The 20,211-nt window shown below is 43.2% G+C and overlaps 1 protein-coding gene across 2 annotated transcripts; it reads left to right on the top strand.

Moving 5' to 3' along the window:
• The first annotated feature begins 342 nt into the window (after positions 1-342).
• AAE14 (acyl-activating enzyme 14) lies at positions 343-19,240 on the top strand. 2 transcript variants are annotated; one of them, XM_087676566.1, is made up of 10 exons: positions 343-649; positions 815-887; positions 1,229-1,373; positions 1,823-1,921; positions 2,674-2,771; positions 4,272-4,471; positions 5,012-5,127; positions 5,254-5,678; positions 18,416-18,669; positions 18,776-19,240. In XM_087676566.1, exons 1-10 carry the CDS (start codon positions 441-443, stop codon positions 18,924-18,926), a joined length of 1,770 nt encoding a protein of 589 aa, XP_087532692.1. In that variant the 5' UTR covers positions 343-440; the 3' UTR covers positions 18,927-19,240. The 2 variants fall into 2 exon arrangements, with proteins under 2 accessions (XP_087532692.1, XP_087532693.1); XM_087676567.1 differs by lacking the exon at positions 815-887 and having other exon boundaries at positions 367-649.
• Positions 19,241-20,211: the final 971 nt, after the last annotated feature.

Genomic DNA, 20,211 nt, shown 5'->3' with positions numbered 1-20,211 from the left:
GAAACGTTATGTAATCTTGGCAATATGGGAAAACCGAGATAAGGTCCAAATGCTTGGTGACGTCCACATCGTGGAACCCCAGCAATATTGTAACGTGAGATACTTACTAATTCAACTATCTATCTTTTCGCGTTCATCTGGTTGAATACAGGCCACATTGCCCCCTTCCCCCGCAGAAAAAAGAAAAAAAAACCGAAAAAAAACACATTTACGTCACAAAGGAAAAGTTTGACCTGATAATCTCGAGAAGCAGGAAGAGTGGTGAATCTCTGATATCCAATTGGTTGATATATCTTCACAGGATCAGGCAGTACATTTGTGTACATAGATATGGTCAAACTCTGGCACGCTGGCAGTGGGGAGAGGCATCATCGACTCATCATAGAGAAGGGGGGTGGTGGGGAGCGGTGGAGGGCTCTTCTCGGAGTAGCAGGTATTCCATGGCCTCTACTCCGCCTGCCGCAGCGCACATTGGTCATGCCCTCTTGGCCACGGCCGAGGCGAGAGCCTCCTCCCTCCCCGCCATCATATGCGGCGCCAGGCTCAGAAGCGGGCCGGAGTTCCTTCAGCGCGTGGCCGCCTTGGCTTCTGGCCTGCGTGCCTTGGGCTTGAAATGCGGACAAAGAGTCGCCATAGCTGCGCTCAACAGGCAAATTTTTCCCTCTTTGGGGATCCCCCAACATAAAAAGCACTAGAGCATGAAACACTTCTTGCTCTTTCATTAATTTTCGTCTACAGAATCCTCGCCGCTTTCTTCTCTCTCTCTCTCTCTCTCTCTCTCTCTCTCTCTCACAGAAACAGCTTATTCTTGCAGTGATTGGTATTTGGAGTGGCTCTTGGCTGTTCCTTGTGCTGGAGGCATCATTGCACCCTTGAATTACCGATGGGTCTCTCTCTCTCTCTCTCTCTCTCTCTCTCTCTCTCTCTCTCTCTCATCTTGTTACTGCCATCTCTGGCTCTGCCTTAGTCACAAATCCCATCAATTAAGACTAATGCTTTTTAAACTCCGGTGGGTTGGGCCACTCCTCAAATTAATGGGAAATACGTTTTAGCTCATCTGCTTCCCTTTTCTATTGAAAATTTCGTCTCTGACGTCCACTCCATCTTTTGCTAGTAGACAATTTTTCTCTGATTCTCTCTCACCTGAGCTGTTACCATAACAATCAAGCGTGTGTCTCTCTCAAGTCTGATACGCATGCTACTTCCCCTGTTTTTTCATTGTGTCCAGAGTAGCCGAGAAGCTCTGAATGCCATCCGCCAAGTAGAGCCATCATTTCTGGTCATCGATCAGCACTGCCTATCACTGGCCATGGAAGTGCAAAAACATCTCCCCCGCATTATCTTGGTCACTCTTGGGGACCTGTCCATGGAAGGTATTTTCTTCCTATCGGCAGGCCGAATGCACCTCACAAGACTGAACTTCTAAGTTGGAAATGGATGCAAATGAAGGCCCTTAGTTAAGCTGTTACTGAGGTTTAAACTCATCGCAGTTTACTTGTTTTCTGACAACGAACGGAATAAGTTCGTCATTTAGCTATGTGGGAAAAGGGGTTGTTTTCCCTTGTTTTTCCCTACAGTACAGTGTTCAATATCTTGAGTCTTTTGCATTCCCTAGTGTTCAATGTCATGAGCTTTTGCTCGGCAGGCACCCCATACCTAGCTAGGTGAGTTGGGGGCAGCAGGCCTGCTGCGGTGCCTCCCTTGCAGACGCTCACGAAGTAGTTGTAATTTACAATGCGGCAATTATAGTTGGAATGTGTGAAAGTTCTTTTGAAAGGGTCAGTTTCTCTATTCTCCAGCTAATGGAGCTCTATGCCTCCAGATGCTCAGGAGGCAGAGTCCATTGTCAAGCTATCAGGAAAGCAGAGCTTGGAACTGTTCTGGGCACCTAACGACATTGCCCTTATCTGCTTCACTTCAGGTCCGTCTTAATGTGGCTAACCCCTTGCTCATTTATCACCGTTTGTGCTGCAAGAAGTTTCAAAATGTCTCTAGCAAGAACATGAAGATTGTCTGGATTGAAGAGTCCTCATTGCAAATGTTTAAAGATTTGTGGCAAATACAAAAACTTACGTGGACCCTTGTCTTTTGAAGTCAAGCAACAGGTTAGTACTAACCTTGGTACAGACGAAACATTATTGTAGAATGGCTCTTTAGGGTCCAATGGTCACACATTTGTACTTGAGAGCTGTTACAGAAACTTTTGACCACAATAAACTTACAATGTTTTTCCTAGGACTTGCAGGTTTTTTACAGCATTGTAATGAAAGTGACCATGAATCATAAAAATCCCCAAAAACCTCTCTTCGAGAATTCAAGGTTTTGTCTGAAATCAGGAATTTTCACTAAATCTTACTTGTGGGTGAACATTAGGAAGGCCTTTATATAGACAATATTGACTGGTTATAGGTCATCCTTGTTGACTGCTTGTATCTTATGAGTGACATGTATCTCCTGTGGAATCACCTATGAGTTCATTTCTGGAACACATATGCCTACACCACTTATGATCAGCTCCATAGCCACATGCCCGTATGATTAACTGACTTCTATTGTAAATTTAGAATAGAGTCGATGGATGCAGAGTTGGGAGATCCAGATCACTTTTCTGTATGCAAAGTTTGGCTTGTGACATTTATTTCTTCCTGTCTTGCCACGATGCAAGGTTTGCAGGAACAACTGGAATTCCAAAAGGTGCTGCCATCAGCCATACGGCTTTAGTGGTTCAATCATTGGCAAAGATCAGAATGTGCAATTATTCTAGCTCTGATGTAAGCGTTTCATTCACATCTGGCTATTTTTCAAAGGAAAAGCTCATTCCAACGATTAATAGTGTGTCTTTGTATTCAAATTAGATGGGTTGTGTTCATAAACGCTTATATAAGTCTATATCTCTATGTGGTTTACCTGCATCAAAATATTCACATGACAAAAGTGGACAAAGTGAAAGGACAGTGTATGTGCAAAGAGAGTGACCTGCCCATCTTGTAGCTGTCATTAGGAACTTCTGTTAGACTAAGTTGGAGTCAGATTTCTGTATCTTGTTTGCTGTTCTCCATGAGAATGATACGATGGCATACTGATGTATCCATATACCAACTATAGATGAACTGATAGAAAATGAAGTTCAGGGTTCAGGTAACCCAAGTAACTGGTGCCTAATTCGAGACGTCCATAAGCTGAGATCAGATGCTCAACATCCCCAGCTGAATGTGAAGATTTTAATAATTTGTCACCGTATGATGAATAACACTTCTGGCCATTCCCTATTGACTGCAACTGGCTGCGGAGGCGGTTGCCTAGAGAATGCAGTTATTGCTTGGACCCATTGGATGCATGTTAGCAGTAATTTGGCCTGATAATAAGGTTTTTCTATCCATTTAGCGTCGTAGAGCAATGCTAGATCTTTAATATATTCTTAAGTTTGTCAAGTTCATTCTCTTAGATGCCATATGTTGCCATATGATCCTTTATCTGCCAAGAAGCCTATGTTTGTTAAGACTTTTGAGGATGTCCAACTGTTAAACAAGAGACCCTCCTTCTCATCCCCTTTCAAGTTATTGGGAGATTTTGTTACCCTGAAAGTTTAATATAAATTGGATTGCATTGCTCTATTATCATTTTGCTATTTGCATTTGAGGCCTTATTACAGAGAATATAAATTGGTTCCTGGGAGAGTAGAGGGAATGAGCTTACTAAGCAGAAAATCAGCTACAACCTCCTAAAGAGTAGGGTCACCCTTGCTTGTAATATCCACTTGTAGAGGGAGGAGTAGGTTATGTTAAGCATGAAATTCAAAGTAAGATAATGTGAGCTGTTCCCTTAAAGTGTTTACATGCTAGCAGCTAAAACAATGCAATCCTCCTGCATGACGAGTGGCGCAATATCCATCGTGGATTGAACTTAAATGTCTTGTCATTTATGGAGAGGCTTTGGCAGCACTTGAGGTCAGAATTTTTTCGACTATCATGGGATCTGGATGAAGAACCTCTCTTGCTAATTTATATCAACTGTAGCTGCTCTAAGCTTTTTTAAAGTGCGTGGGTGGACAATAATAGACAACAATTCTATTCACAATCTGGCATATGGGAAATTTTTGCTGCATTCTGTTCTGTTTTTTTGCACTTGCATTTTCTTCTTCCACCATCCCGTGTGTTCTTTCTTGTAAAACACTGCTTTTGGAAAACTAAGAACTCTGTATAAGATGTACTTTCTATAGGTCGTGATGAAACTATGACAGCTCAATGCATGTAAATTGCATATTTATGCAGGTTTATCTTCATACGTCACCATTATGCCACATAGGGGGAATTTCATCTGCTCATGCTATGATACTAGCAGGGGGGTGTCATGTTTTTCAACCCAAGTTTATAGCTTTAGATGCTATCACTGCAATAAGGCAATATCAAGTAACAGCCATGATTACTGTTCCAATGATGCTGATAGACCTGTCATCACTAATCTTGTCGAGGTAAGGACTCGTTAATTTTGTGTTTGTGAACTTGATTTGTTAAGCTGCTCGAAGATAATGTTTTGTTGGATCTAAATTGCGTTGCAGCTTTAAAAGTTTGTCCCTTTTTTATCAAAGGCCACAGTTGCAGGTGCTGGTTATTGGATTATTTGATTATATTGTACTCGAGCAATTTAAGTACTTGAAAGAAATTGAGCAGCTTGTCAGCAAAATGATCTTCTGGTTTAGCTTTCCTTCACCATGGGAAAGCTGTAATAGACTCACGTAATTATTGTACATGCATATCACGGACTTTGCTAAGGTCAGGATTGCATCTGCTTGTTGCAAAAAGTTTGGAGATAACACAGTACTACCATATAGGTCTGCCAAGTAAACTGTATGTTAGCCAGAGTACAACACGCTTCTTTTATAATCATTTACTTGACTATACAACAAATCAAATCTTTACCACGTGTATGCTGTTTCAGTATACTGGGTAGATGCTGAGCTTTCCGGATCTGCACAGTTCCTTGTATAATGTGCTCTATACATGAACTTCAGGGGTGAAAGTGAATGCTCACTAAAGACGATTCTAAATGGTGCTGGGAGTCTATCTGTTGCTGCTCTAGAGAAGGCAGTGAAGGCCTTCCCTGCGGCTCATATACTTTCAGCTTATGGTAAGCTCAGTTTATCCTAATAACACTAACAAGTTCTCCATGCTTCACTACAAATGAGATTTATAAGTACATCACTCTATCAGGGACTGGTGCATTAAATGACTGGATCCTGTTTGCTGTCTTTAGGGATGACTGAGGCTTGTTCATCAATGTCATTTTTGACGCATCATGATCCCTCTCTGGATGAAGATACACAATGCAGTAGTATCAGTACTTCAAGCTCTTTATTGATAAATCAGAAAGATTGGAAGCCTTTGATTTCCCTTGGTGGATATTGTGTTGGCATGCCAGCTCCTCATGTAGACATGGTTATTGGAAGGGGAACATCTGTGAGCTTTGGTGTTTGCGGCTTGTTTAAGGCAGGGAATGTTTTGGTCAGAGGTCCTCAAATGATGAAGAAATACTGGATGTCTTCAGAGCCCGCATTTGATGACTGTGGATGGTTTGATACAGGGGACATGGGGTGGATGGATGAACAGGGTAGGCTATGGCTGCTTGGTCGGAAAAAGGATGTCATCAAAAGTGGGGGTGAAAATGTTTATTGTTATGAGGTATTTGCACCTTTCGTTTTCATACTTTCCAGCTTTAAGAAAAACTCCTCTTTTCATTTACAGCGTACACTTATTTTTTTTCACTTAGAGGGCGAACTCTTTTGCTTGATCTTCTATAGACCTGTTGAGTTTCTCATGATTCTTTTTAAAGGTCTGTGATGGAAATGAGTGCCAAAGAATTTATCAAGCTCTTTCAAGCCACCTTTGTCTCCCTTATACTTGGGTGTGATGAAGTGCATATCCACTAGTTGTGAGGCATGGTGCTCAAGGCCATGTCTTTCTCCTTCCTCCATTTGCAGTTCTTGTTTAAGATAGTTGATCCCCAAGGCGTTTCTTGGAAAGATAAATTGCACACCCTCAAAGGCCCACAGAGGGGCACATCCCCCCCAAATATTAGCCCAAGGAAAGGGCAAGAGCCATGGAGCATTGTTCCTGTGTGCAGATAGGATAGCTTGCAAATCGAATGGACAGCGGAGAGGTGGACCTTCATTGCACTATGATTCCCCTCCTTTGTGACTACCCTATCAAGGAGGATTGAGTGTAGTGGGCAAAAGCATGGACTACTAGAAACAAACCATGTGAACATAAGCAATGCACATCGCAAGACTTGAACCCAATATTGACGATTATGAAACTTTCAACTGATAGGCCATCATCTTTGGGATGTGGCCTATGTGTTTCATCTGATATTAATAAATTTCTACCAGTAGATGGCAAGGGGAACCACTTTCACTCTCTAGTTATTGAGCTTCATTACCATAATTAGTAAAGTAGGTGCTTTTGAATTGTCTCCAATACGTAGTTGTAGCAGCTCTATATTGAAACTGGCCTTTGCTCAACCTAAGGGCAGCAGACTTCAGATGCAAGCACTTAGTCTTAGCAATAGAAATTCAACAAAAAAATTTGTCTACCATTGTCTTGTACCATCAAGCACTTGCTTCTAAGCCATTCCTTGCAGATTTGGACTGTTTCCAGCCATCTCCATCCTGCTAGTCATCAAGGTAGCTGCTGTCTACACCTCAGAGTTTGTGTTTATTGCTGCACACTAGCTGAAACTCAGTGTGTGGTCGCCTACTGCTGGTGACCTCCATACAGCCTGCGTTTTGCATAATCTGCTACTGCCCAGTCCAAGCGTCATCATTGCTGCTGCGTTTTGCTCATTTTGCTTCCACATGGCCAGTTGGGAGCACCCTAGTGCTGCCTTTTGCTGACTAAGGCCTTCGCCAGCTGCCATGTCATCATTTTGTGTCATGTTTGCAGTCTTGTGTTGTGCTCCTCACCGAGTGCATAATGCTGTCTCAGGGCCTCCAATGATGGAGAAGCTTGATAAGACATCATAGGAACTGGCGAAGAAGGTGTTTGGGACATTGTGATTCGGTTACAAGTTGTATTGTGTGCCTTGCACAAAGACTAGCTCTTAACAATATTCACAGGATACTCTTTACAGGAGCACCGGCTCTGATATCATGTTAAGAAAACTGCTAGGGTTTGCATTGAGGACATACAAAGTGTACGACCTCGACAAAAACACAAAGACACAGACACAGACACAGAGGGCAAAACTCAAACCCTAAACGCAAAACTCAAAACTCAAATCCTAAACGCAAAACTCAAAACTCAAATACGAAAACTCAAACACAAACAGAAGAAGGGAGAGAGAGAACACAACTCTGAAGTGAATAAATGCTGTAAATGAATGTAAGAGTGTACAGTGTGCTCAAGGGCAGAGCAATGTCGGAGTGTGACGTCCACCGAAGATGGATCCCAAGTTTGTGACCACCAGTCGGAGTGTAGGAGTGCTGAATAGTGAATGGCAGCAGGCTGGTCACCAAAACGCAGCAATTTGGAGGCTGGAAACTGGTAAACGCAGTGGTGTACCACCGACCAGGGGCTGGAAACTGTGCACAGTCTGCTGTAAACAGCAAGCTGGAACAGTGTCCAAGAGTGTCAGGGCCTGCAATGCTGAAAACACAGGCTGGCTGACCTTGGAGATGATGGATAGTAGGCTGAACAGCAGTCTGGAGCAGTTGCCAGCAGCTGAGAGCTGTCGCCTACAGCAATAGACAAGCTGAAGATGATGTGGCTGCAGTCGATGATGGCTGGACAGCAGATGGAGGCAGGCTGTAGGCTGAAAACTGGGCGCCAACAGCAGTAGAGGGTGTGTGGCTGGTGTAACCTGCAAACAAGGATGATGGCTGAATGGGGGCAGCCTGTCCATTTATAGATATGGAAGGGCGCCCCAAAAATTAGGGTTTCCACTAAACTCTCTCGAACCGCTTCCCTTTTTAGGGCTTCCATTGAACTCTCTCGAACCGCTCCCCATTTTAGGGTTTTACTCTAAAAGAGCATTTTTAGTGTGTTTAGGGGTTGTTTAAGAGGCTAATCAACAAGTAATGCATATTTTAGCTCAACAAAGTGCCCATACATCCAATGGGTTGGTTGGGAGGTTGGCCCGCCTCGTACCATCAGGACGTAGCGGAAGGTGTATAGGATGGTGGACTAGGAGGTGTTGCGACGGGTATCAGGTTGCCAGAAAGGAGTTGAGTTGAGGAGAAGGGAGATTGATGCAGCAATACATCAGGAGTGGCTTGACCCCTCGATACGAGAGCCAGTAGTGCCCGGTGAGGTATGGGCCGCTAGGTTTTCACCAACAAGCATCCCCTTATAGGTGGTAGGTAGAGTGGGCGGCGCCCCACATGGGACTTTCTTCACTGTGCAGGAGGGGAGGCGTCTAGTCCTTGACAGAGAGCAGCAGGATGAGGGGCTATGTGTCCTTTCATGGAGGAGGATTCGGGTGGTTGGCCTTCAAGGAAAGACATGGCATTTGGACCCTTACGTGTTCTAGAGGAGATCCGCAAGTGGCGCCTCTGGATTTAGGAGAGCAAGCCACTTAATGAGTTGGAGTGGGACCCTAGAGAGCGGCTATGGCCGGCTGCTGCAATCGTCAAGAAGCCATCAAGGTTCTTGGAGTACTCAGTCAGGATTAGTAGACACGTATTGATGCAGGAGGACATGGACATCAAGGTTCTTGGAGTACTCTGTCAGGATTAGTAGACACGTATTGATGCAGGAGGACATGGACCGAGCGCCTTCGTGTAGCAGGTATTGGGCGGAGCACAGCACCACAGATGCTTTTTGGCGGTTTTTTTGGCACCGTCTACGGGACAATTGGAGGCCGAGGGTTTCATATCTCTTAGGGCTGTTGGCACATGGAGGCCTGACGGTGGGGAGTTGGTTAGCCCAAATGCGAAAGGATGGAAGTTGTAAACGCTGCACACAGCAGTTTCTAGAAGCTCCAAAGCATTGCCTTTGGGTGTATGAGGTAGCACAGCTCGTGTGAAGAGGAGCATGCCGCATTCTCTGTTGTATAGCACCCAGCCTAAGATGTATCTCATGGGGAGCTTTCTACTAGCAAGCAGTCAGCCAGGGCAGTCACCTTTCGTATAAGGTTGGGATGTAGGACATAATCTTCATCATTGAGGATGGGTCTTGCGCAGTGGTCGGTTTGGAAGCTCTACCCATCTGCCAGGTATTGGAGTCCATAGCAAACCGCTCTGAGGTATGGGAGATTTTAGGGAGTCTTACTGGATGGCACATTTGGAATCCGCAGTGTTAGGAGGTTTTCGGTGGGGAGAGACTTTCAGTATAGGCGACTTTGGCAGAGCTCTGGACCTCCATCATTCACTCCCTCCACGGCCGATGGGACTTGGTGCAGGGCGAGTCTCAAGCTCTTCATTCCAGAGCTCCGTTTTCATTTCATGTGCACTTGGGGTGGCCAAGACCTGTTGTTCTTCACGACCAAGCAGCCCCAAATGGCGATGCCCCCCCCCCCCCCCCCCCCCCCAAATGGCTTCTTGCCCCCATTCCCCACCAGATCGCCTTGAGAGGCTTGTACACATGATTTATTTATGACCTTGCACTAGCTCCAGCTAGTTTGTCGAGCATGAGCATCACGTTGTAATTAGTCTTTTCAAGTAATATAATCAGCCACATTTTATTTGCCAAAAAAAAAAAGAAGACTAGATGGTTTAGACTCTATTGCTACACAGCGCGACACTTGCTGGCCCCAAAGCTTGGTGTATCTTGCAGTATTTTCTAAAGATTACAAGAGAAAGTTCTGATTTAAGCACCTAAGGCTGGATATCCAGCATTTTCTTGAGCATAACTGAGCTACAAGACCTTACACATCCATGATCCATTGGTAGATTTCCTCCAAACTTGTAACTATCCAAAAGTTCACCTATAGATTTCAGCCTGCTGAACCTTCAAAATCATAGCTAGCAACTATTAAAGCTCAAACTCGTGCAGCAATCTTCACATAAACTAGTCCTCTAGGGTTCCCATCCATGCCTGCACTATTCCTCTCACAAATGAGTTTTCTTTCAATAGAACTGTGGGAAACACACATTGTCCACAATAAAAGTGTTCAAAAATTGCATTGGCTCAAGATCTCATAGAAGAAGAGGATGCTTGAGGTGCTGTAAAAACCTGTCCCAACAAGGTTTAGATTAGAAACTTCAGGTTTACCTGCCCAAAATGGAAATTTAGAGCTGCCCAATGGGTCCCCATGAATGGGAGAGAAGATTGGCTGTCCATTCATTCTCCATGGCTGAAACTCAGAAATTTTGCAGCCAAATTGAATGAATAGCAGACCAAGGTTGTATGTGCTGGCAGAGAGAGAGAGAGAGAGAGAGAGAGAGAGAGTATTAATGCCTCTGGAAAGCCAATGTGGCCTACGAAACCATAACAATACAGACAATGAAGTGCATGTCTCATCTGAAATGAGTAAAAGAAAGGAAAAAAAAGGTGGATGCTCTTTTCCTCAGTGAAGTATCTACCTCAAGTGGAAGTGTATCTTTGTGTTGCTGACATTTCTTGGCATCTGTCCCTTGTGATGCTCGATGATAGCTCTAATCTGTCCATGATAAGGGTGTTTGGGTCTCCTCCTAGATGGACGAGGATTAATCTTTTTGCAAAAAATTTAACATTATGCACACAATCAGCGGCAAAACAGTTAACACACTTCACACGGCAGCTAGAATGCTCCCAGTTAGAGACACGAAACACGAAATCTGTTTGGCAGAGAGAGAGAGAGAGAGAGAGAGAGAGAGAGCTGCACACAGAATTGCAGGCAACCCTTAAACAGCACATCAATGCTGAATAGAGAAGCTTCAAGCTATCAGCCGTGCCAAACACTTCAATTCAGACCTGCATGATACTGTTTAGCCTGGATCTACACACATGGGAGTAAAAACAGTTTGTTTCTCATGGCAAAAAGCATGAAACTGGAAAACCCATATGCACACAGTCCAAGCGAGCTATCAACAACAACATAGGTGCCCACTAAGGGGAGAGAGTGTGCACAGCCTGCACGCAACCTAGAGATCATGTCTACGCCGTCCAATACATCCCACATCTATTACTAGCACAGCATGACTTCTTCTAGGCTTGCATGTTACTGTCTAGCTTTGACTTGTGCTTGAGAGAGAAGGAAGATAGTCCGTCTAACCAGAATGGAAAGGGGAGATAAATTGCTCACAATGCATGCAACAAAGCCACAACACTCTTCTCCCATGCCTCGACTGCCTATTTGCTGCCACAATCTCCCCAATGATTGGCATGCTCCTTTGCATGTTTTTCCAATTGGTCAAAAAACTCAATCAGGTAGCCTTCCAAGTGAGAATCCATGTATATTGGACAACATATTCCATTTTACTATATCTACTATGGGTGATACTTATGGGCTCATTGTCCTATCAGGTAACTTTGATCCTGAGCAGCCACCTTACTCTTGGCAGCCTTACCCTGTGAGTCTTTGTCCCTGACACCTTCAAGGGGGTTAACTATTTTACTTCCTTAATTCAAAAAATAATAAAAGCGTAGCTATCATTTCTTCTTAAGACTTCTTTCTTAGGCTTGAGAGGGGGGTGTTTAGCAATGCTAAATTAGGCCGCAATTATTGGTAATAAATAACAAGTTAGAGCCCTCAAATGGGCCCTATCAAATTGTTTCTTCATTTTGAGATTGGATAGGACAAATGGCCCCCAAAACTTGATAAAAGGGGGCCAAGGGGATAAGCCACTTTCATCCCCAATTATCAAGCTTTGTCGCCATCATTAGTTTCATCTTCCAGTTGCTGCAACCAGGCTCTGATCACCACACAGTGACTCCAACCTGTTGAGATATCGAGCTCCACTCGTGATATGCCAGGGTGACCGTTGTGCATTTATGTCACCGACTTGTCAGTTGCAGATGCGGTTGGTACACCACCCATGAATAATAGCTAGATGACAGCTATCCTTATCTACTCTAGTTAGCATGCCACCTTAGTTAGTTGAGTTTGGTTTGAGACCCATATATAGGGTTCTTCTATTTCTATGTACTAGAGTTTTTTTTGGCTTACACAACTAAGAAGAGGAAAACTATTTTCAGCCTCCACCTTTGTGTGTATTCCCCCATTGTGCAAGCAAGAAAGCTACAAGTGAGACTCATTTATTCTCTCCCACAATCTTGACATGGTATCAGAGCCTTGTTCGTGGTAAGGAGCTCAAGAAAGCAAGCCAAGTTCGCGGTGTTCTAGTAAGAGGATCAGTGTTGCTTCCATTTTTCTGTGTTGGGAGCAAGTCTCTGCAGGTAGCACAGCCGGAAAGTGCAAGAGTGCATTGTCTCAGATTGAGACGCCCTTCGCGGTGTAGCAAGAGGGCAGTATATGCTGCGAGATAGGGCTTTAGTCCTTGGTTGCTGTGTTTTTTTTATTTGAGGCCATTTCGAGGCCTGTTTTGGAGGCGGAAGTTTTCTGCACGCACTCAGGAAAAGGCCTTGTTTTATGCTGTGCGACCACTGTTCTACAGGTCGGTGAAAAGTTACCACAGAAATTGCATCGTATGTTTGTGTGCAGAGACATTGGGAGTTACAGAATCATCCTTGGTTCCTGTTTATGCAAAATCGTCACTAGGAAGTGACTGTGTGGTCAAACACCACTTTCGTCAGTTTTACAGATTTGTCCTTGTGAGGGTGAAGCTGTGTTTTTTGTAGTGACAGAATTTTTTGCAATGTTCTGTAATGGTGTCTGATTCTCTTTCACAGATTGTAACTGAAAAGCTTGACAAGAACAACTTCCAAGCATGAAAGTTTAGAATGATGAATTTCCTTATGGGAAAAGGATATTGGGAATTTGTTGCAGGAAATGAAGAAGAACCAGTTCTTCCTGATGTTCCCAATCAACAGCAAATGCATGCATTTAAAGCATGGCATGAGAGAGCCAGGAAAGTTATGTACTGGCTGTCTATTAGTATTTTAGACTATGATTATGCATATTTAGGATGCAAGTACGCCAAAGGAGGCATGGGATACTTTGTCAAAAATGTATAGCACAAATACGCAAGCCAGAAAAATGCAGCTCAAGCAAGAGTTGCGTAATGTGCAAAGAGAAAGTATGAGCATCAATGACTACCACATGAAGGTGAAGAAGATTGCAGATACACTTGCTTCCATTGGGTCGCCAGTGGAAGATGATTTAGTTTCTGTGACCTTGAATGGTCTAGGAAAGGATTATGCACAGTTTCGGACATCCATTTCAGTTCGTGAAAGATTTCCTGATTTTGAGGAGCTGATTGCTCTTCTAATTTCTCAGGAGCAGAGAAATGGTGGTGCATCTTCTTCAGGAGGAACTTCATAAGAAACTGTCTTCTACTCAAATGCTGGAAGAGGTAGAGGCAGAGGTAGAGAAGGCCGATTTGGAGGCCGTGGTAGAAATCAGAATATGCAGCAAACTCAAGAAGACCAGTCCTATGAAGGAGGACGTGGTAACTCTAGAGGCAGGGGGAGGCAAAGAGGTTGTGGTGGATGGCAAAGAGGCCAAAATGCAAACAGTAATGTTGAATGCTACTACTGTGGTAAAATGGGTCATATGGCTAAAGACTGCTATAAAAAGCAGAATGACATCATGAATGGAAAATTGCAACAAGGGAATTATGCATCTTCTAGTAGACAAGGTGATGATAGAAATGATCATTTGTTTATGGTGCAGCACATGAACAATTTTGTGACAAGTGCAGAAGAAAGCAACGATATATGGTATGTTGACTTAGGTGCATCAAACCACATGACAGGTCATGTAGAATGGATGGAGGATGCAAGGAAAATGGAAAAACCAAGATTTGTGAAGACTGGTGATGATACTGCACATCCTATTGTGCAGATTGGAAAAATTCCTTTGTCTATGCAGGATGGAAAAAAGAAATACCTGTCCGATGTATTTCATGTCCCGAATATTACCAAGAATCTGGTGTTTGTTGGTCAAATGGTTGAGCAGGGTTTGCAGGTCAGATTTAATCCTTATGGATGCTTTGTTGAGGATATGAAAAATAAAGGTCGCTTGATAGCAAAAGGAAAGAAGAAGGGCAGAATGTTTACATTGGATGCAGACATGCGTGAATTGAGTACATCAATGTTTGCACATGGGACCGGCGTAGTTGCATATATTGATATCTGGCATAAACGCATTGGTCATGTTAATTTACAGCGACTTAAATCAATGCAAGCCTAAAATATTGTTGCAGGATTGCCTAAATTCAAGGTTGCAGAAATGCATAAGGTATGTGAAGCCTGTCAATTTGGAAAACAGGCAAGGAAACCATTTCCTAGACATGTTCAAGAGAGTAAGAAGCCATTGGAATTAATTTACTTTGATGTGTGGACTACTAAAGCTGCATCTCTTGGAGGTTGTCATTATTTTGTCACTTTTATTGATGACTATAGCAGAAAAATTTGGGTATATTTTATGAAAAAGAAAAGTGAAGTTTTTGGGCATTTCAAAACTCTTAAAGCTATGTTTGAAAAAGAAACAGGCCTGCAGATAAAATGCTTAAGGTCAGATAGAGGGGAAGAGTACCTCTCAAATGAGTTTGCAAGGTTCCTGCAGGAGCATGGCATAAAGCAGCAATATTCATGCAGTCATATCCCACAACAAAATGAAATTGCAGAAAGGAAAAACAAGCATATTGGAGAGGTATCTCGTGTCATGCTCAATGAAAAAGACCTGCCAGATTTTTATTGGGCTGAGGCAGTTGCTACAGCAGTCTACATAATGAACAGGACTTCCACTGTAGCAATACATGGGATGACTCCAGAGGAGGCGTATACTGGTAGGAAATTAGATATTTCTCATTTGAAAATTTTTTGTTACATTGCCTATGTTCATGTGCCAGATGAGTTGAGATCCAAGTTGGATCCGAAGGCTGAGAAGTGCCTCTTTATTGGTTACTCTTTGCAGCAGAAAGAGTATAGATGTTATAACCCTTCTACTCGTAAGTTTACAGTGAGTAGAGATGTTTTTTATGAGATGAGTAGCTGGTATAAACCAGTAAATGTGATTGATAATGTAGATGCACAAAATGGTAATGCTGCACAGAATTCACAGCAGCAGTCACAAGATATTAGTGGACCTGGAGCGTCCTCTAGCAGTGGTTCACATTCTTCGCCATGGACAGGCAGATTGAGATCATGAGAATCTTCTTAAAGCAATGCAGATAGTGGTATGCAGGTATTACGAAAAGGAAAAGAAAAGGTAGATCAGCCCATGTTTGATGTGAATGCAGATCACTCTTATGTGGATGGTGAATCCAATGGCTCGGAATAGAGCATTGATGATGAGTTGGGTATTCCTTCTATTGTTATACCTGGAGTAAGGAAGACCAGGGATGTTTTGAGAGCACCTGGGAGTGAACCTACTTTGCGTAGGTCTACCAGAGCTAGGTATCTTGTGGATAGGCTGAAATATGATGGATTTACAGCCATTTACTATGCATATATGGTCAAAGTGATACAGGAACCAGAACCCAGTTTTTTTGAGCAAGCCATGGGAAAAGAAAAATGAAAGAAAGCCATGGATGAAGAAATGGATGCCTTGGAAGCAAATGCTACATGGGAATTGGTACCTTTGCCTAAAGGTAAGAATGCAATTGGCTGTAAGTGGGTTTATAAGGTGAAGCACAATGCAGATGGTTCTGTGAATAGATACAATGCAAGATTAGTAGTCAAGGGGTATGCACAAACATATGGCATTGATTATGAAGAAACATTCAGTCCAGTTGCAAGGATGGCAACCGTAAGAGTAGTCATTGCTATGGCTGCATCAAATGAATGGTCTTTACATCAGCTGGATGTAAAGAATGCCTTCTTGCATGGTGATTTGCAAGAAGAGGTATATATGGAGCAGCCACCAGGTTATGTGCATGTTGTTCATCCTGAGTTTGCAGGTTGAAGAAAGCATTGTATGGCTTGAAGCAAGCACCTAGAGCATGGTTTGACAAGATAGGACAGTATCTTGTCACTATTGGCTTTCAGATTTCCAAGGCAGATTTCTCACTTTATCTGAGAAAAACAGAGAAACGTATTATGCTACTTGTCATTTATGTTGATGATTTGATTATGACAGGTGACAGTGATGAAGATATCATTCACGTAAAAGTGCTATTGAAGCAGAAGTTTGAGATGAAGGATTTGAGAGAGTTGTGTTATTTCTTGGGCATTGAGGTGATTAGATCACCAAGTGGGATACGGCTTTTGCAGAGGCAATATGGATTGGACATGCTGTCCAAATATGGGATGACAGGCTGTAAGCCTATTTCAGTTCCTTTGGAGCAGAATGTGAAGCTGAGCGCAGATGCAGGTGAGCTTCTGGAAGACCCTACTATGTACAGACGCATAGTAGGAAGTTTGATTTATATGACTATTACCAGGCCAGATTTGAGCTATGTTGTTGGATTGGTAAGTCAGTTTATGCAGGCTCCAAGGAAACCGCATTTGGATGCGACTAGACGTATACTCAGGTATGTGAAGTCCACATTGCAGTATGGACTATTTTATGAGACTGGGGTTCAGATACAGTTGCATGGATACACTGATGCTGATTGGGCTGGTAGTATTTTTGATAGACGATCTACCAGTGGATATGTGTTCTCTTTTGAGAGTGCTGCAGTCACTTGGAGCAGCAAGAAACAACCTACAGTTGCCTTGTCGAGCACAGAGGCTGAGTACAGGGGCGCAGCAATGGCTGCATGTGAGGTAGCTTCGTTGCATAAGCTACTTTATGATATGCATCAGCCTACAAATGGGCCAGTTGTCATTTATTGTGACAACATGAGCAGTATACACTTGGCAAATAACCCAGTCTATCATGCTAGAACAAAGCACATTGACGTGCATTATCACTATGTGCGGGAAAGGGTTTTACTAGGTTTTATTGATCTAGTTTATGTCAGCACAGAGGATCAGGTAGTTGACATATTCACGAAGGCATTGGGCGTAGAGAAGCTGCGCAAGTTCAGAGACCTGCTTGGTGTGCAGGAATTGGGATTGAGCTCGAGGGGGAGTGTTGAGATATCGAGCTCCACTCGTGATATGCCAGGGTGACCGTTGTGCATTTATGTCACCGACTTGTTAGTTGCAGATGCGGTTGGTACACCACCCATGAATAATAGCTAGATGACAGCTATCCTTATCTACTCTAGTTCGTGGCTCAGTTAATATGCCACCTTAGTTAGTTGAGTTTGGTTTGAGACCCATATATAGGGTTCTTCTATTTCTATGTACTAGAGTTCTTTTTGGCTTACACAACTAAGAAGAGGAAAACTGTTTTCAGCCTCCACCTTTGTGTGTATTCCCCCATTGTGCAAGCAAGAAAGCTACAAGTGAGACTCCTTCCTTCTCTCCCACAATCTTGACACAACCTGCCACAACTCTGCAGACACAGCCCATGCCATACCTTCCCAGAGTCAGGTAGTCTCCAAAGCACAGCTGTAGCTGCTCTCTGCTTGCTGCTGCACTGGTCTGGGATTGCATTGACTGCTGATCCATGCTGCTGCCTTAGCCTATCTGCCATCTACAATAGTGCTGCCATATCATCCGACTGTTCCCTGTCATCATCGTGCTACTGTTCTGCAGCTAATCACCGCTCTTTCCTGCCCAGTCACTAGATCTGCTGCCCACACTGCTGGGGCTGTCTATCATGCAGCACTCTTCATGTGAAATGCTGCATCTGTGCCATCAAATGCAGATTATGCTCTCCGGATTGCTCCTATGGCCAATCACAGACTTCTCTTTCATCAGCATCCAACCTCACAGTTTGGCATGCCTTTCCTTCATGACACACTCCATCCTGCTGTTCGTGGTGTCTTCAACCCTACATTCAACCCTGCACAGCTTGGACGACCACTTGAAATGTTCAAGTCCTTTGGCCTCTATTGTCCTTTGCCTGTACTCTTTTATATGAGCATTCGTTTATTGCTCAACGAGTTTGTGTATGCATTTTGTTAGCCCACTTTCCTTCACAGGAACCCCACCTCAATGATTGATCATGTGATGAAGTGCAGTTGGAAATGTGGAAAGGGGCTCCATCCTGCCTTAAAGTGTGCATAATTCAATACCATGGTTTAAATGTGTAAGACTTAAACAGTGGATCATTTATGGGCTGACTTCTCGATTTATACTCCATTGTTGTTGTTGGATCTTAACTCCTGGTACCTTAGGTGGATGATATGAGCAAATCTGCTTCTCCACATATTGTAAACCAACTTTTGAGATAATTAACACAAATATAGGAAGGGACTTGTTTTTCTTGGCGCATAGTTGTTTGGAGCCTGGTGTTATGCCACATCTTTGTGTGTGTGTGTGTGTGTGAGAGAGAGAGAGAGAGAGAGAGGGAGAGAGAGATGCACTAACTAGGTCGGTGCCAGGTGGAAGATGTCCTAACCAGACATCCAGGAATATCTGGTGCAGCAGTTGTGGGTGTTCCAGATGTGCGGTTTGGGGAAATGATTGGAGCCATGATTATGCTGAGGAATGGTTGGGTTTGGGAAGAAGACAGCATCAATAGCAGCAGCAGAGGTGGCCACATTGAACATGCTGCAGCTCTCGGTGGTGGACAGCCAACTGGGTTTTTGTCACCCAGCCTTCTGCATTTGTACTGCAGACAGCAGGGGCTCTCAAGGTCTGTATTGTTTGGCATTGTTTAGAAATGAATCTACAGTGATGATTATACAATGAGAATTCTCTCTTCAGCTGAGGTCCTTATTCTGCATTTTTGGGCATTGCAGGTTCAAAATTCCAAAAATATGGCTATGGAAAAGGGAGTTTTCATATGTAACTTCATCTGGAAAAGTGAGAAAGGATGCTGTAAGAGAAGAGCTAACTGCCTTTTACAGGAGTCGGCAGTTTACGCATGGCTCCATGACTAGCAAGCTATAATTTTGGAGGGCTTCAAAAAGTTTTTATTTCAAAGAGGCAGAGAGGTCAGGGATGATGGTTGGGCGATTTTTGATTTCTGTATAACCCTATCTCTTCTCATAAGCCAAGAATATGGCTCCAATTCTTTTAGATAAGACAGATCATAAATTTAAACCTCTTGAAGGGGAGGTTTTCCTGCCCACACCCTAGGTACTGTTTCTATGGCTACGTACACCTCATTTGAAGGATGTATGGTTCAAGAAGGGGTTTGAAGCCTCAAACTTAAGCTAGTGTTGTAACCCAGTATTTTTAATTCTTTTTCATTCTTGTACACTCCCATGTCTTCTTATCAGCCAGCCAAGAAGATGACTCTAATTCTTCCAGTAAGACAGATCATCAATTTCAACCTCATTAGAAATACTTTTTTCTATCCATACCCCTCGTACTGTTTCAATGGCTTCTTACACCCTTGAAGGATGAATGGTTTAAGAAGGGGTTTCAAGCCTGAAATTTCTAGTATCCCTGAGTGAGGCAAGTACTGCATGTTTCAAGTTCTTTCTCCACTCCAAAAAATATATTGCAAGTGCATGGGGTCCAAGAAAGCACATGTATCATCGCCCCTGAAGTGTTGAACAGAAAAGCCAATGTGGCACCGAGATGCATTCAGTTGAGGTGGGCTAATCATAGAGTAGAAGAATCATAGCCATTGCAAGGCAAGGCACGGTTGTGAAATTGCCTTGAAACTATGAAGCCTCACAACTCATTGTCACATTAGTCCAAAGTGGCAACATCCATTTAGGGTGGACATAACTCGGGACCATGTAGAATACACACCACCATACTCCAGAGCTGATAAGTGAAATTTTGAAATTATACTGAAAGCCTTGTTTGCACAATGCCTTGCTCTCAAGTTCACCATACATTCAACTCTAGAAGCAACGAGACAGATATATAACATCTCAATGAAATATATATAAAGCCATTAGGGAAATTGCAAGGGAATCCAACCCCAAACACATATGTAGAATGGTTATACGGTATGTTTACAAAACTCCATATGTCAAGGGTGAGCTCATAAGGAAATCAACTCCATGTATCCTCATTCATAGCTAGCCGTTCAATTGATCTAGAGAATGATTAAGTAGAGCCCATCTTGAATTAGTTTCACGATTTTATTATGTTCAAGCATCTACACATACTCTACCACATGCGAGTAGTTTTGCAACCATTAAATAGCATACACTCTTACTAGAACGAATACTACCTACAAACTAAGGTTAAGATCTCACCCAAAAATCCAAGTTTT

The sequence above is a fragment of the Lygodium microphyllum genome, chromosome 4, assembly GCF_053477565.2.
Source record: "Lygodium microphyllum isolate KBCC chromosome 4, Lygodium_microphyllum_v1.1.10, whole genome shotgun sequence".
Classification (NCBI taxonomy): domain Eukaryota; kingdom Viridiplantae; phylum Streptophyta; class Polypodiopsida; order Schizaeales; family Lygodiaceae; genus Lygodium; species Lygodium microphyllum.
This window is presented reverse-complemented; position numbering and strand designations above follow the sequence as displayed.